The sequence below is a fragment of the Protomyctophum bolini genome (genome assembly GCF_963924005.1).
Source record: "Protomyctophum bolini genome assembly, chromosome: 17".
NCBI classification, from domain to species: Eukaryota; Metazoa; Chordata; class Actinopteri; order Myctophiformes; family Myctophidae; genus Protomyctophum; species Protomyctophum bolini.
The window spans coordinates 23,599,400-23,613,239 of NC_137878.1; the positions used below are offsets into that span (position 1 = coordinate 23,599,400).

At 39.4% G+C, this 13,840-nt stretch overlaps 2 protein-coding genes across 2 annotated transcripts in view; both read left to right on the forward strand.

The window, feature by feature from the left end:
• The window catches only part of LOC308332298 (uncharacterized protein), a 60,334-nt gene extending 58,556 nt beyond the window's left edge, over positions 1–1,778 (forward strand). The window contains exon 4 of the mRNA XM_080788112.1: positions 674–1,778. Within this exon, the coding sequence (XP_080644238.1) occupies positions 674–903 (230 nt within the window). The 3' untranslated portion in view covers positions 904–1,778. The remainder of the gene's footprint in view (positions 1–673) is intronic.
• Positions 1,779–9,360: 7,582 nt separating this feature from the next.
• On the forward strand, positions 9,361–11,952 carry LOC308331417 (uncharacterized protein). Its single transcript, XM_080786851.1, has 3 exons — positions 9,361–9,498; positions 10,586–10,699; positions 11,048–11,952. The coding sequence occupies exons 1-3, from the start codon at positions 9,447–9,449 to the stop codon at positions 11,284–11,286; spliced, it is 405 nt and encodes a 134-aa protein (XP_080642977.1). The 5' UTR covers positions 9,361–9,446; the 3' UTR covers positions 11,287–11,952.
• The last annotated feature ends 1,888 nt before the right edge of the window (positions 11,953–13,840 follow it).

Here is a 13,840-nt window from a genome sequence, read left to right on the forward strand (position 1 = left end):
ACATTTTCCAAGTAGCTTGCCCATCACTGCCGGTAATAGTTGAATGAATTGACAGGGTTGTTAACAGGTAGTACAAGTTGTAGATGCTAAAAGGATAAATCAAAAAGACCCAGGGGGCTTATTTCCTGCATCCTGCTCTCTACCACCCTGGAAATCAAGTTTGTGTTGCACAACTGGTAAATCCCACTTTCATTGCACTAAAGCTTCCCTGTACATGTATGACATAGAATTCAGTGACATGACTATTTATGTATGTAGCCTACAGTACACATAATGCTACAGTAAAAGTCTATTGCGGTTAATATAAAGCTTCACAAAAAATGCAATAGCTTTACAGACTTTAGTTCACCCATTTAACTATATTATCACTGCCTTTCTGTGTCTAGAGTCAACCAAGTGATCAACTTTCAATAATTATATATTTACTGTTTGTGTATTATATTATTTGTGTGTGTTAACCTCCTTCAACCTGGCTTCCCTGTTTTGGGCATGTCATTATAGGCATGCCCACTGCTATTTTCATAATAGTATTAAATGGGGCTTAAAGGACCCTGCACACTGGACACGTTTGTTGGATTTATAGCTGCGTTTCTCCATCGGTTTTCCGAAATACGCGTCCAGTGTGCAAAAACCTTTAAGGGGATGTTTATTTACTTGTCATCTCGCTCCACAGTTGGAGATCTTGTGAGCATCACGATGAAGGGGTGTATAGCAGAGGACAAATGCAACAAGACGGAGACCGTGCACTTGCCTGGCACCAACTCCTCTAAAGTCTACGGGATGACCAAGACATGCTGTGCCACTGACCTGTGTAATGCAGCCAACAGACTGCCCACGGTCACCGTGCTTCCGCTGACCCTGGCCACAATCACCACCATTGTCATGGCCAAGATCCTTGTGTGAGGAAACGCACACGAAAACAAATAGATAGATGTACTTCACAGCTGTCCTCATTGTTTTCTATGCATGCGCACACACACACACACACACACACACCCACACACACACATTGTATTCTACTGTATGTACATTACGTCATTCAAGCACAGTCATGTATTGGTCTGTCAACTCAAGTCACAGGTTCCTTTTTTTCCACAAAGAATTATTATGAGTCATTATGTCCTGGTCTTAAGCTTAATATTTGCCCTCTAAATGAACTTTAGCACACACACTTCCCCTAAGCAACAAATTGTTCATTCATGTCCAACCCTTTGGGTTCCAGTAGGTGATATATTTCAGACGATAAATAATAAATAAGTCATATTTATAGTGGTGAGTTGGTGCCAGCTTAAATGATTCGCATGTTGGCCATTATCTACATATATGCCATAGCCCTACTGCTGTTGAGGGTCAATTTCTACACTTAACAGTTAAGTGCATAAGTCTACTTATCCTTTAAATGTAATGCTTACAGCTTCATTTAAAACACAATTAATTAAAAGCTATGGGATAATGTTTGTATTTATCATGCTATTAGAATGTAAATGTAAAATCGGGTGATTCAATATGTGTTTATTGTGTTCGTGTATATCTGCTGTATCTGACATTTGCCAAAAGAATCTTGTTTTGTCAAGGAAGTCCCCTGTGCCAGATTGAAATAGACTTTGATCAGAAGTTGCATGACCAGTTTGGTACAAGGAAATAGACTTTGATCAGAAGTTGCATGACCAGTTTGGTACAAGGGAACACATACTTTAGATGTAGGCACTGTGTGATGGTTCAATGGCTTTAATTTGGTTATTCGAATTGTATGCACTTAATAAATTGTCCAAAGTACATTTCAAGAATTGTAAAGTGTAATTTCTCTTTACTGTCCTTCATATCACTGTTCAGATATTTTATTTTAATAGCCTTTTGCAGTGTAAGATTCAGTCTGAGGCTTTAGAAGAGAGACGGCAATCCCCTGTAAGTATGGCTTCATGTCTTCAATTTCCCCACATTTTCCCCACATTTCTCCAGTAGTAAAAAAACAAACAAACAAAAAACATTCAAGGACCTGAGATGTGTTTTTAAAATGCTTCCCTTTCTGTCAGTCAACGTTTGTTGGAGACAATATTTTGGTCTGAATCAGTTTTATTGTCACATCAGAGGTTTACAGGTGTAAATTAGTGGGTGAAATGATTTTTGTGTGTGCACTCAATCATTTCTTTCTGTGAGAAGAGAAAAGACATCAGGAGAGCTAATGGACAAAAAGGATAGAATCAGTTGAAACTGATGGATGGACAGACGCGCACACACACACGGACTGACGGACAGACACTGACGGATGACGCATGTATACAGTACTGTACATATACAGATTAATGTGTAATGGGTATAGAGAAGCAGGAATGAATGAAGGAAGTTTAGAAAATGTACATGACATTTTTTTATCGTATTCAAAGTTTGCATTGCAGACGTATACATAACATGCTCAACCAGCACGCGAGCTTGCGATATTTATCCATGATTCTCATCCTTGTGTGACTTTCTTAGTAATTGAAGACACAACTTACAAGTTCCATTCCATGACCACAAACAATAGACCAGTGTTTAAATTCAAACTAGATAAAGTGCCCCTCGGGGCACAGGTCCACCAGGGCAGGTCAGGTTGTGGCCTCCTGGTGGCGCTATAATAAGCCAATGTGAAAAGGGTGGGATATATTCCTCAGCCTAGTAGGAAGTCTGTGAAAGATTTCGCGTAAATTGCACGCTGGGTTTTTGTTCAAAACGGGCCAATCCTGCGACTTTTGAAAGCCAATCAGGATGGAATATGAAATATCGGACAGTTCTGTCTTGAGCACATGACTATAGAGATACTGTGTAACGATTTGCGGTATTTTTGGACAAAATATGGAGGAGTAATACATTTAGTAAAAATGTGTTTTACAAAAGTTGATCATCGTTGGCATCTAGGGAGTGTGTGCAAAGTTTGGCATCGACTGGGTTAACGGTGCAGGAGATTAGCTGGTAACAGATGGACGGACACACACACACACACACACACACACACACACGGACACACGGAATGCAAAACATACACTCTCCCCATGCCTTCAGCCTGGTGGAGACAATAAGTAGCCCTCAGTTCTTCCTATGATTTCTACAAACCTGGAATGTTTGAATGACCTGATTGCAGTCATCACCAAGTTCAAGAAACAGTTGCATTGTAAATGTAGGGTAATGTTCATGCTGCCAGTGCCAGCTTTAACAGACTGTGTCAATAGCCTGTAAATACTCATTCAAAGTCATTAGATGTTTTTTGTATGTTCATATTTTCAGGAGATTGTATATTATACTTATATTCATTGATATAAATACATTGTTAACTCATTCAGACCAAGTGCAGACGGAAATAATCTGACTCTTAAGTCTATTTGTTACATTGTTATGCTTTAAAAACAAATCTTGTTCCTTTCTACTTTCTACTTAATCCCGTTTTGCATGCTTACTGCTGTTCCTGCAGTGTTACAACACCTGAATTTACCTTCAGGGTTCGATTAAGGTCTACCTATCTACCTAAGGCAGCTCAAATTCCTGTCCTTTCCTGTCATCTTTTTAATTCACACCGGACATTCTATGAGGTCAGTATTTCACCTCACAGAAGGAATGACAAAAAACCTGTATAACCCCTTCCTGTGTTCCCCCTTCACCAAAACCCTCCCCACGGGTTGTATATAAAACATAAAGCTTGTGCAGTTGTCCTCAGCATTATTACCCCTGACGGATCCATTCCCTTGAGAACATTCAGCTGTGTGGATCTTCAAGAACATCACATATACACCAAGATGGCCAGGATCTTATATGGAATCATTGCAGTGGTCGCATCCTTTATGCTGGGTAAGCCTCATCAGTGATCCATGCTAATAATCTGTAGGCCTATTTACAATATCTTTATTGAATGAAAAGGACTTTTTCTCCTGGTTGATAAGCGGTGGTTTAAACGGTTTAACAATAGTAGTTCTTATTGTATAGGTGTTTATCAGGGAAAGCTGATGACAGTTGTCACTCTGGTGAGTGGCATCATATCTTGATAGCTCTGTGTCCTTTGAACTACCAGATCAGAAAACAAGCATCAGTGTTGGTTTTTAAGAATGTCTCTAAATGATTTTGCATCAGCATGTAGGCTTATAGTTCTTTACAATAATGTGTGCAATATGAATTTAAATTCTTGGATGTGATTTTGGATCTGTACCATATCGGGTGTGGTCCTTCCATAAAACCAGGATGTAGTTATGGTATAATTATTATTTTTAATAATTAGCACAGTCCAGAATTGTAGTCCAAAAAGTCACTGTCTTCAAACAATGTTGTTTTCAATTTGGAAGGGTTTCAATAATCCACAAATGCACCATATTCACCATTAGAATAAATTAGTGATCTACTTAAATAAATGATAAACTAAATGAAGGCATAAGGGTATTAACGTTTGAGTAAAGGTTTTCAAAATGGTCTGTATTAGGTTGAAGACCTTCATAACATTTGTTCCATGTTGAAAGTAAAAACTAAATGATAATAATGAAATGCCTCTTTTTCTTTGTAGTTACTTGACATTTTTGGATTCTGTTTATATTCTGTTGAATTTCATTTTTAATTTATTTATTTTTTGAAATAATGAAATACCACTTCAAGTGATAACTGATAATAATGTTTTCATAAAATGTGTACATGAATATATGATGGCAAAGCCGACATGGTCTATTCAATGTGTCCATGATGTTCTGATGTGAAACTAACTCCTTCCAAATGTCCATATTTTAGCGGACAGTCTGATCTGCAACAGTTGCAGTTTGCATGTTCTGGGCAAATGCATCAATCCTTCAAATGCCACCTGTCCACAGAATAACACGGAATGTTTTACTACTTTAGCAAGTAAGTCCTCCTCCCATCCTCATCAATGCTCTGATCCAACATCATTCATAGGCATTCATTCCTATTATAGCCTAGTCACTTTGAACTACTGTACCAATACCATCACTTCTTCTCACATTCACACGCACAGTAAAATCCTGCTAATGTAATGCACGCACAGTCGCACACACAGCACATGAGTTCATGTTTGACATTCACATTGACTCATATCTCTCTGCGTTTCTTGTGTCCAGCATTCCCCAGTCTCGGCAGCAGCTTCGCTGGTATCAGAATCCTGGGCTGCACGACGTCCACCACATGCAATACCACTACCGACTCCAGCCTGCTTGGAGTCACCTACCAGACCTCAGTCACCTGTTGCTCCACTGATAACTGCAACACAATCATCAGCGGAGCTCCCACGACCAAGCTGTCCATCACTGCTGCTCTTAGCGCAGCCATCCTTGCCTCTGTCTGGGGAACCATGATTTATTAGTCACTAACCTCGAATCCTTTCGTGGTGAAAAAATATCTAAAGAATTTGGTCATAGGCTTACTTATTAGGTAATAATGGATTACTGTAGCCTATAGATATGTTTTTCGGACAGCTGAACATGCCTTCTTTCAGAATATATATATATAAAACCTGTAAAACAACATTTAGAAGAAAGTTACTAGGCTAAAATAATTTAACCTACTTTTTTGCACCTGTAAACTGAAGTTCAACTTAGTTGGAGTTGACTTGTAGTGTCACCAAAGCATCGCTTAGTACTGACTGTGAGTAAGGATGGAGACCTTTGGAACAACCTGGTGCTGATCACAACACTTATCCTAATCCCAATTATAAAGACAGCTTAATCACAGCAAAGCGGCAACAAATAGAGTTTTAATAGCATAATAGCATCTTCTCTCCACTGTTAATGTACATTTCCTGCTTGTTGAAGTATACTTCACATCGGGTTTGACAGAGAAGCTTGCAGATTACAAAATATACCAATAAATACACAGGAAATCTGCAACAATGCCACACAACGGGTGCGTTCGGAAATGCGCACCGGGAGCGCACTCGCCTATTAGTTTGCATTGCACAGTGCGCTCAGTGCGCTATTTCCGAACGCGCCCAACATGTTCTCTTGGTTCTTCGCCAATGCTGGTTTGTCAACATACCTGTAGAGCCAATAAACCTGAGAGTGAGACAACCTACCCAGCTATTTAACTAAAAGCTAATATTGTGATTTGCACTCGGTTTAATTGTATTAACTCATACTCATGATTGTGTGTAGATATCTTGTCATCCCTTTTGCTGCTGAAGAGTAATAGAAACTTTGTGATTGGTAGGCTATATCAGATGCTGAGCTGAGATATTCAGAGCCAAATACTTTCTTTTTGCCATGTTTATTCTTATTTCATGGATGTTGATCTATGTAGTGTTTTTTGTAAAACACTGAAGTCAAGCCGCTTCTATACAGTTTTTTATATCTTATTTATCTGTTAAGTGGCTGTTGAACTTGCTGTACAAAATGAAAGAGCAGAAATAAAGGAAAATATGTCTAATTACTGTGTTTGCAGTGGTATGTTATCGCATATGATGGAATGTCAATATTTTCTATTTATTCTATTCAAATAAACTGACATAGAACAGTGACTTTATTTTCTGCACATACAATGAGGTTTGAGGTTGTGTTTGCTGCTTCCAGGTCTTCTGTGGATTACATATGTATTTTTCTAATGTCTCGTAATGACTCAGTGAGTCTTTATAACTATAACTGCAGGGGTGGCCAAACGTGCGTCCTGACCACCAAATCAAATACCACAAAATATCTGCACCATTTATCATTTCTGATTGGGTGGGCAGAATCTTTTAGAGAAATCTAGACCCACCTAAACCGACTGATGCTGATGGTGCTGATGTTGGTCAAAGGAGGAGAAGATAGATAGATGGATCATTCTAAACTGATATGATGATAGCATAGTTTTCTATGCATTTCGGGGGTTTTGACAGGACGCGGACGGGACTTATTAGTCCCACCCCATGTATTAGTCCTGCCCATCCTAGGTGGGTCAAGCTAGAACCGGCTCTGTCAATCAATGGATTCATTTACATGGACAAGCCACATCCGAATGTGACCGGCAAGACCACTACCATATTTGATCTTCATTTGAATACCTGGCCCCTAAACCACTGGTTTAGATGCTCCACAATTTGTGATTAAAATTTGTGGTTCATTAAAGTGTTCATGATGTTTGACAAATGTTCCATGGGACTCAGGCAATCAATTAATACCTTTCAACCACTATATTAATAGCATTTCCCTGTATTCCCTACAGCTTTAAGTCCAAAAATCTGAACTAAGCCTTTAAAATTTCCCAGTATTACTATTCGGTGCCATTTGAGCCCCCAATATCACACTACATCAGTGATACTCAACCTCAGGCCCGCGGGCCACATCAGGCCCACGGGACCATTATGACTGGCCCACCAATGAAAATCTAAAAAAAAGAAGAAAAAAAAATCTGGAAAATGAAATAAAAATAAATAAATCTGAATGAAGTTATCTTTAATTACATTACAAGTAATACTATTAGAGTTGTACTATTACTCGAACGAAAATAAAAGCTTGGGGGGGGGGGGGGGGGAGATGCAATGCAAATGAAAGACATATACTCTGTATCCCTATTCCCTGACATAATTTTATAGCTAAACGGACAGAATTCTATTTTATTTGAATGATGAAACCCAGCTGCCATTAATAGTTGGAAATGGAAATTGCGGAAATTGCGGAAATGGAAATTGCGGAAATTGTAATTGCGGAAATTGCGGAAATGGTGGAAATGGAAATTGCGGAAATGCGGAAATGGAAATTGCGGAAATGGTGGAAATAGAAATTGCGGAAATTGTGGAAATGGAAATTGAGGAAATTGCGGAAATGGAAATTGCGGAAATTGAAATTGCGGAAATTGCGGAAATGGTAATTGCGGAAATTGCTCTTCACTTATAGCTATCTATTTTCAGGTAGATTGTTTTATTTTACTCAGTCAGCCATATCACTACTCATTTTTTTTCATGAAAAAGGTCATAGCTGGGTAATCTATTTTCAGGCAAATTGTGTTTATTGTATTTTATTTTACTCAGCCATAACAATTTATTTTCTGTTAACCAACTTGCTGGCTGGCAGACAGACAGACAGCTACTCATGGAGAATTGGACAGGCAGGCAATCAGACAGCTACTCATAGACAGGCAGACAGACAGCTACTCATGGACAATTGGACAGGCATGAAGGCAGACAGCTACTCATAGACAGACAGACAGACAGCTACTCATGGACAATTGGACAGGCAGGAAGGCAGACAGCTACTCATAGACAGACAGACAGCTACTCATAGACAATTGGGCAGGCAGGCAGACAGCTACTCATAGACAGACAGACAGCTACTCATGGACAATTGGACAGACAGGAAGGCAGACAGCTACTCATAGACAGGCAGACAGACAGCTACTCATGGACAATTAGCAGGCAGGCAGCAATTGAAAAAGTTGAATTTTATGTTATAGGTCCTTTAATGTCACAATTCCTTTAAGATTCACAGGGAACACAAACTGAGATTCCATGCATTTATAGATAGATATGGTGTAGGCTAGTACAGATGCTGTGGTGCATGTGAAACATCTTTTGTCCTGAAATGACAGTACACATACATTTACACTTTATGAGTCATGGCTGATAGACTAGAATGGGAGAGAAACAGACTAGAGAAATATACTGTATGTCATACACATGTGATGTTCTAAGTTGTACTGAGGCCTACTGACTCTCATCCTCACGTATGATGCTTAATTATCTTCACAGTATGGAAAACTTCCAATGATGTCATTTCTGTCATGTATAATTGCAGTACGGTAGAGTAATTTTCTTGCAGGTTGTTTCAACATCAAGACATCTTTTGTCTATCATCATCACTCAATCTGTCATCCTTATACAATGCATGCAGCAGACGCATTCATATCTTTGAGTCATTCACACGGAATGACAAAAAACCTGTAGAACCCCTTCTGTGACGCCACCCACAACCCCATGCCACCCTACCTGGGTTGTATTTAAGCCATTAAGACCTGTAACGCATCTGTGTCACCTTAGCTTTTAGCCAATTTAAACATTATTTTGAACTTCAGCTATTGAAAAATAGCAGATATACAAGCTCATAGGGGTGCACTGAGTGCCATGCTACGAACTTGTGTATATATATATATTTTTTCTTTTCTTTTTATCGTGAAAATGAGTGCATATCTTTGAATATATATTATTTCACAGCAAATGTTTTTAACTCAAATCTTGGAAATCTTCTGGGGGTCTCTGGAACAAAATATTTTGAGATGGGGCCAAATATATATAATTGTGGGGCTCCTTGACATGAAAATGTTTGAGAACCACTGATATAGAAACATATAGGTTTTCAGAAAACTGTTGATTTGAGACATTTTGTAGAATAGACCTCAGGTCTTAATAGGTTAAGGACAAGGACAGCAAACCTTGTCACAGAATCAGCATCACCCCTGACGGATTTCATCCATTCACTTGGGATCAGAAGATCACAACACATCACATATAAACCAAGATGGCCAGGATCCTAATTGGAATCATTGCAGTGGTCGCATCCTTTATATTGGGTAAGCCTTCATCAGTGATCCATGCTAATAACATATATTGGATTTTCTTATAGGAAAATAGTCCTATAAGCACAAATCCAATACGATTCGTTCCAAATTCTGATAGGATTCTGAGTGGCATTGTAGGTTGAATTTCGGTGTCCTTGACTTGACCTTTCTAACGAATCTCTGTGTCCTTGACTTGACCTTTCTAACGAAAGAATTGTAGATAATGTGAAAGCTCATTTTCTGAGACAACAGCTGAAGTAAATTAACTACCTGTCAGAAAAGAAAACAAACATCAGTGACGTGTTGGTTTTTAACTGTCTGTAAATGTTGTTCCGTTAACTAACTTGCAGACAGAGCTTATCATTGATTAATATATGATTTCCTTGGACAGCAAGTATAGTTTTTTACAATAACATGGTGCTCTATGGTGTTTGAATTACTTACCAGTAAAATCACAGTGTAGTTCTTTATCTGGCTGGGGTCATTCAGTAAAATCACAGTGTAGTTCTTTTGATAATTAGCACAGAATGAATGCAGTACAGAACAGTCCCGAATGTATTAGTCACTGGCATCAATGGGAAACAACTTTGTTTTCAATTTGGAGTAGTTTCAGTGGGTGGACAGAGATAAATCCATTTTGAATAAATCCTAAATGCATGATAAACTAAATTAAGTCAATCATCACACTTCTCCTAACTACTTGAATATATTAAAGAAATATTTTAATGTTCCATGTTGATAATTTCTTTCACATAAATAATGATAGACCTCTTTTCAAATGATACTGTAACTGAAAATAATGCAATGATCACGTGATCAGAAATCAGGGCCCGCTCACGTCGGGAGCAAAGAAACGTGATCGGGACATCCCTAGTATCAAAATTATATCCATATCATGATATTAGACTGGATATTGTCTGTGATTTGGGATATTGTATATAGGCCTAAGTGTTCTATAAAAATATAAATATTGGATCAGGGAAAATCGGTATCGGCAGATACTCAAAATAAAATTAGCGGAATTGGATTGGGACCAAAAAAACCTGATCTCTACAAATAATGCAATTATGTTTTGACACTTTCTATTTCTATATTTTAGCGGAAAGTCTGACTTGCAACACTTGCAGTGTGGGTCTTCTGGGCTACTGCATCGGTTCTGGAACGGTCGATTGTACGAATGACACGACTCAAGACTGTTATACTGGAGCAGCAAGTAAGTCCTCCTCAGATCCTCATCCATGCTCCATCATGGCATCAGGCATTCATGCCTGAGAGATAGCGTGTTTGACATTCACATTGACTCATCGGGCTCCATGCATTTTCGTCACCGCTAAACCCCTTATCCCTAAACTTCTTTGCCTCTTTTTACTATTTTGAAAAACATTTTTGAATAGTTCAACTAGCCAATCTACATTGACACGTTGTATTCAAAAATGTTTTGCAAAATTGTTAAAAAAAGGTAAAGAAGTTTAGGGATAAGCGGGACGAAAATGGAGCCCATCATCTCACGTGTTTCATGTGTTTGACATTCACATTGACTCATCATCTCTCTGTGTTTCAGCATTCCCCAGTATCACCGGCTTCAGTGGTTTCAACAGCCAGGGCTGCAAGTTGAAGACCGACTGCATGAACACAACCGGCACCCTGCTAGGCGTCGCCTACTCGGTCGAAATTCAATGTTGCTCCACTGATAAGTGCAACCCAGTCGACCTTAGCGGAGCAACCACAACCAAGCTGTCCCTCACTGCTGCTGTTGGCGCAGCCGTCCTTGCCTCTGTCTGGGGAACGATGATGTATTAGTCACTAAACTGGAATCCAACACCTTTCGTGATAATAAATTAAACTTCAACCGCAAAAATGCCACACAACATGTTCTCTTGGTTCTCCGCCAAAAGCTGGTTTGTCAGCATTCCTGTAGCAGGAGCGCCAACAATAAACCTATTATAACCTATCCAAATCTTTTCAACTAAAAGCTTGTCAATCATTATTTGTGTGATTTGCACTCAATTTATTCATATTAAGTCTTACTCATAATTCCTTGTTGAGCTGAGATATTCAGGGCCAAAAGCTTTCTTTTAACGTTGACATGTTTACATCATGGAAGTTGATCTATGTAGTGTTTTGGCCGGTTAAACACTGAATTCAAAACCCTTCCATTTTTATGTTATTTATCTGTAAGTTACTGTTGAACTTTTGGGGAAAATATGTTTTATTACTGTTTGCTTTGTACATATTTTGTATGTATGATGGAATATAAACTATTTTCTCTCCTATGCTATTTATTCCATTCAAATTAACTTGACTATGTTGCATTATATACTAACTGCAGAATATAATTACAGATAGGACAATATGTCCACTGTTGATTAATGTGTATTCTTTCAGATTTCTCAATAATGAGGCTTCCAAAACACAGTGTCTGTAACTACTCCAATATATCAAATAAAACGTTTTCAACCACTCTCACTCAAGAGGCTCCCTGTTCCACAATGAATCCAGTTCAAAATTGTATCCTGAAAATAATGTGAGGACAAAAGTTTCCATTTTTGTCAGTCAACAGGTGTTTGGAGACAATATTTTGGTCTGGTCTGGTTTGGTCTCGACTCCACCCCATATCTCATTCACTGACACAAGCCTCCTGTCCCCTCCTCACAGTATATTGGGTGACAGGAACAGTGCTGGAAAGTAACTAACCAGATTTACTAGCATTTAAAAATATCAGTAGGCCTACTTTTACTTCTACTCCACTACATCCAAAATTGTACTTTTACTCCACACAATTATTTTGTATACTTTGTAGGTTTTGATTATTATTACAAAACAAACAGTAACCACTTGTCTTCAGCCCTATACACATTTCGGCCATCGGAAAATAGCCGATCTACAAGCTCACAATGTGTCGCGATGCGAGGCATTGTGAGCTTTTAGATCTGCTATTTTCAAAAAAATATGAAAACATGAAATGGGACATTCTGCATAACGAGTACTTTCTAAATTTGTACTTTTTCTCAATTGAATTTTGAATTTCCAGACTCTTCTTGTAGGCTTACATTGCAGTATTGGTACTTTTACTTAAGTAAAACATCTAAGTACTTTTTCCACCCCTGCTCACAGCATATAACCTTGGGTGACAGGGAGTATAGGGAGCAGGTCTTCTACTGTGGGAATAACACACCAGAGACTCCATCTCTCCCCTCCTGACTCCTCAGCACATAACATTTCTAAATGTAATCGTTCACTAAAGAGGATGCAAAATAATTCATTGTCTCCACCAGGCCGAAGGCAGGTTTGGGGAGAGTATGTTTTGCACTTCGTCCGTCCGTCCGTCTGTCTGTGTGTACGTTCATTCGTGCGTGCGTGTGTTAGTGCGTGAGCTCGCGCGTTTGTGCGTGCGTGTGTGCGTGCGTGTGTATCTGTGTGTCTTTGCGCACATTCCCAAATTTCCCACTAGCTAGGTAAAGGAAGAAATAGTCACCTCGCATTACTAGATCGCCTGTGTAATCCGGTCTAGGCGTGATTTAGACTGGATGATTAAAAGAAAATCCAGTTTGGGGGTTTTTCAGTGTCGCTTTGTTTTAGTCCCCCCTGTTTGTTTTTAGTCTCGCCAGTCAGTCAAAAGATGGATATACTAAAGAAGTACTTGAAGAAACGGATTTATAAGCTGCATCAAGGCATTTATACCCTTGATTCCTGTTTGGGGGGAGGGACCAGACATGACGTAACATATCATCGGCTCCCGACCGGATCAGAAACCCGAAATGGTATGCCTCCCAGGCTACTAACTCCCATATGCCATGCCTCCACTGAGGTTATACAGGTATTTATGTCTCCCAGGCTACTAACTCCCATATGCCATGCCTCCACTGAGGTTATACAGGTATGTATGGCTCCCAGGCTACTAACTCCCATATGCCATGCCTCCACTGAGGTTATACAGGTATGTATGTCTCCCAGGCTACTAACTCCCATATGCCATGCCTCCACTGAGGTTATACAGGTATTTATGTCTCCCAGGCTACTAACTCCCATATGCCATGCCTCCACTGAGGTTATACAGGTATGTATGGCTCCCAGGCTACTAACTCCCATATGCCATGCCTCCACTGAGGTTATACAGGTATGTATGTCTCCCAGGCTACTAACTCCCATATGCCATGCCTCCACTGAGGTTACAGGTATGTATGGCTCCCAGGCTACTGAGGCTACTAACTCCCATGCCATGCCTCCACTGAGGTTACAGGTAGGCCTATGTATGGCTCCCAGGCTACTAACTCCCATGCCATGCCTCCACTGAGGTTACAGGTATATATGAGACAGACCTGCTGCACTCTTGGTTCAAGTTAATCTCAAAGTT

What these genes read in the sequence shown, in the direction of transcription:
- LOC308331417 (XM_080786851.1), top strand. Translation starts at nt 9,447, where the DNA reads ATGGCCAGGATCCTAATTGGAATCATTGCAGTGGTCGCATCCTTTATA. An exon ending in GGTCGCATCCTTTATATTGG is followed by an intron (nt 9,499 to 10,585) that starts GTAAGCCTTCAT and finishes TCTATATTTTAG; the next exon opens with CGGAAAGTCTGACTTGCAAC. An exon ending in CTGTTATACTGGAGCAGCAA is followed by an intron (nt 10,700 to 11,047) that starts GTAAGTCCTCCT and finishes TCTGTGTTTCAG; the next exon opens with CATTCCCCAGTATCACCGGC.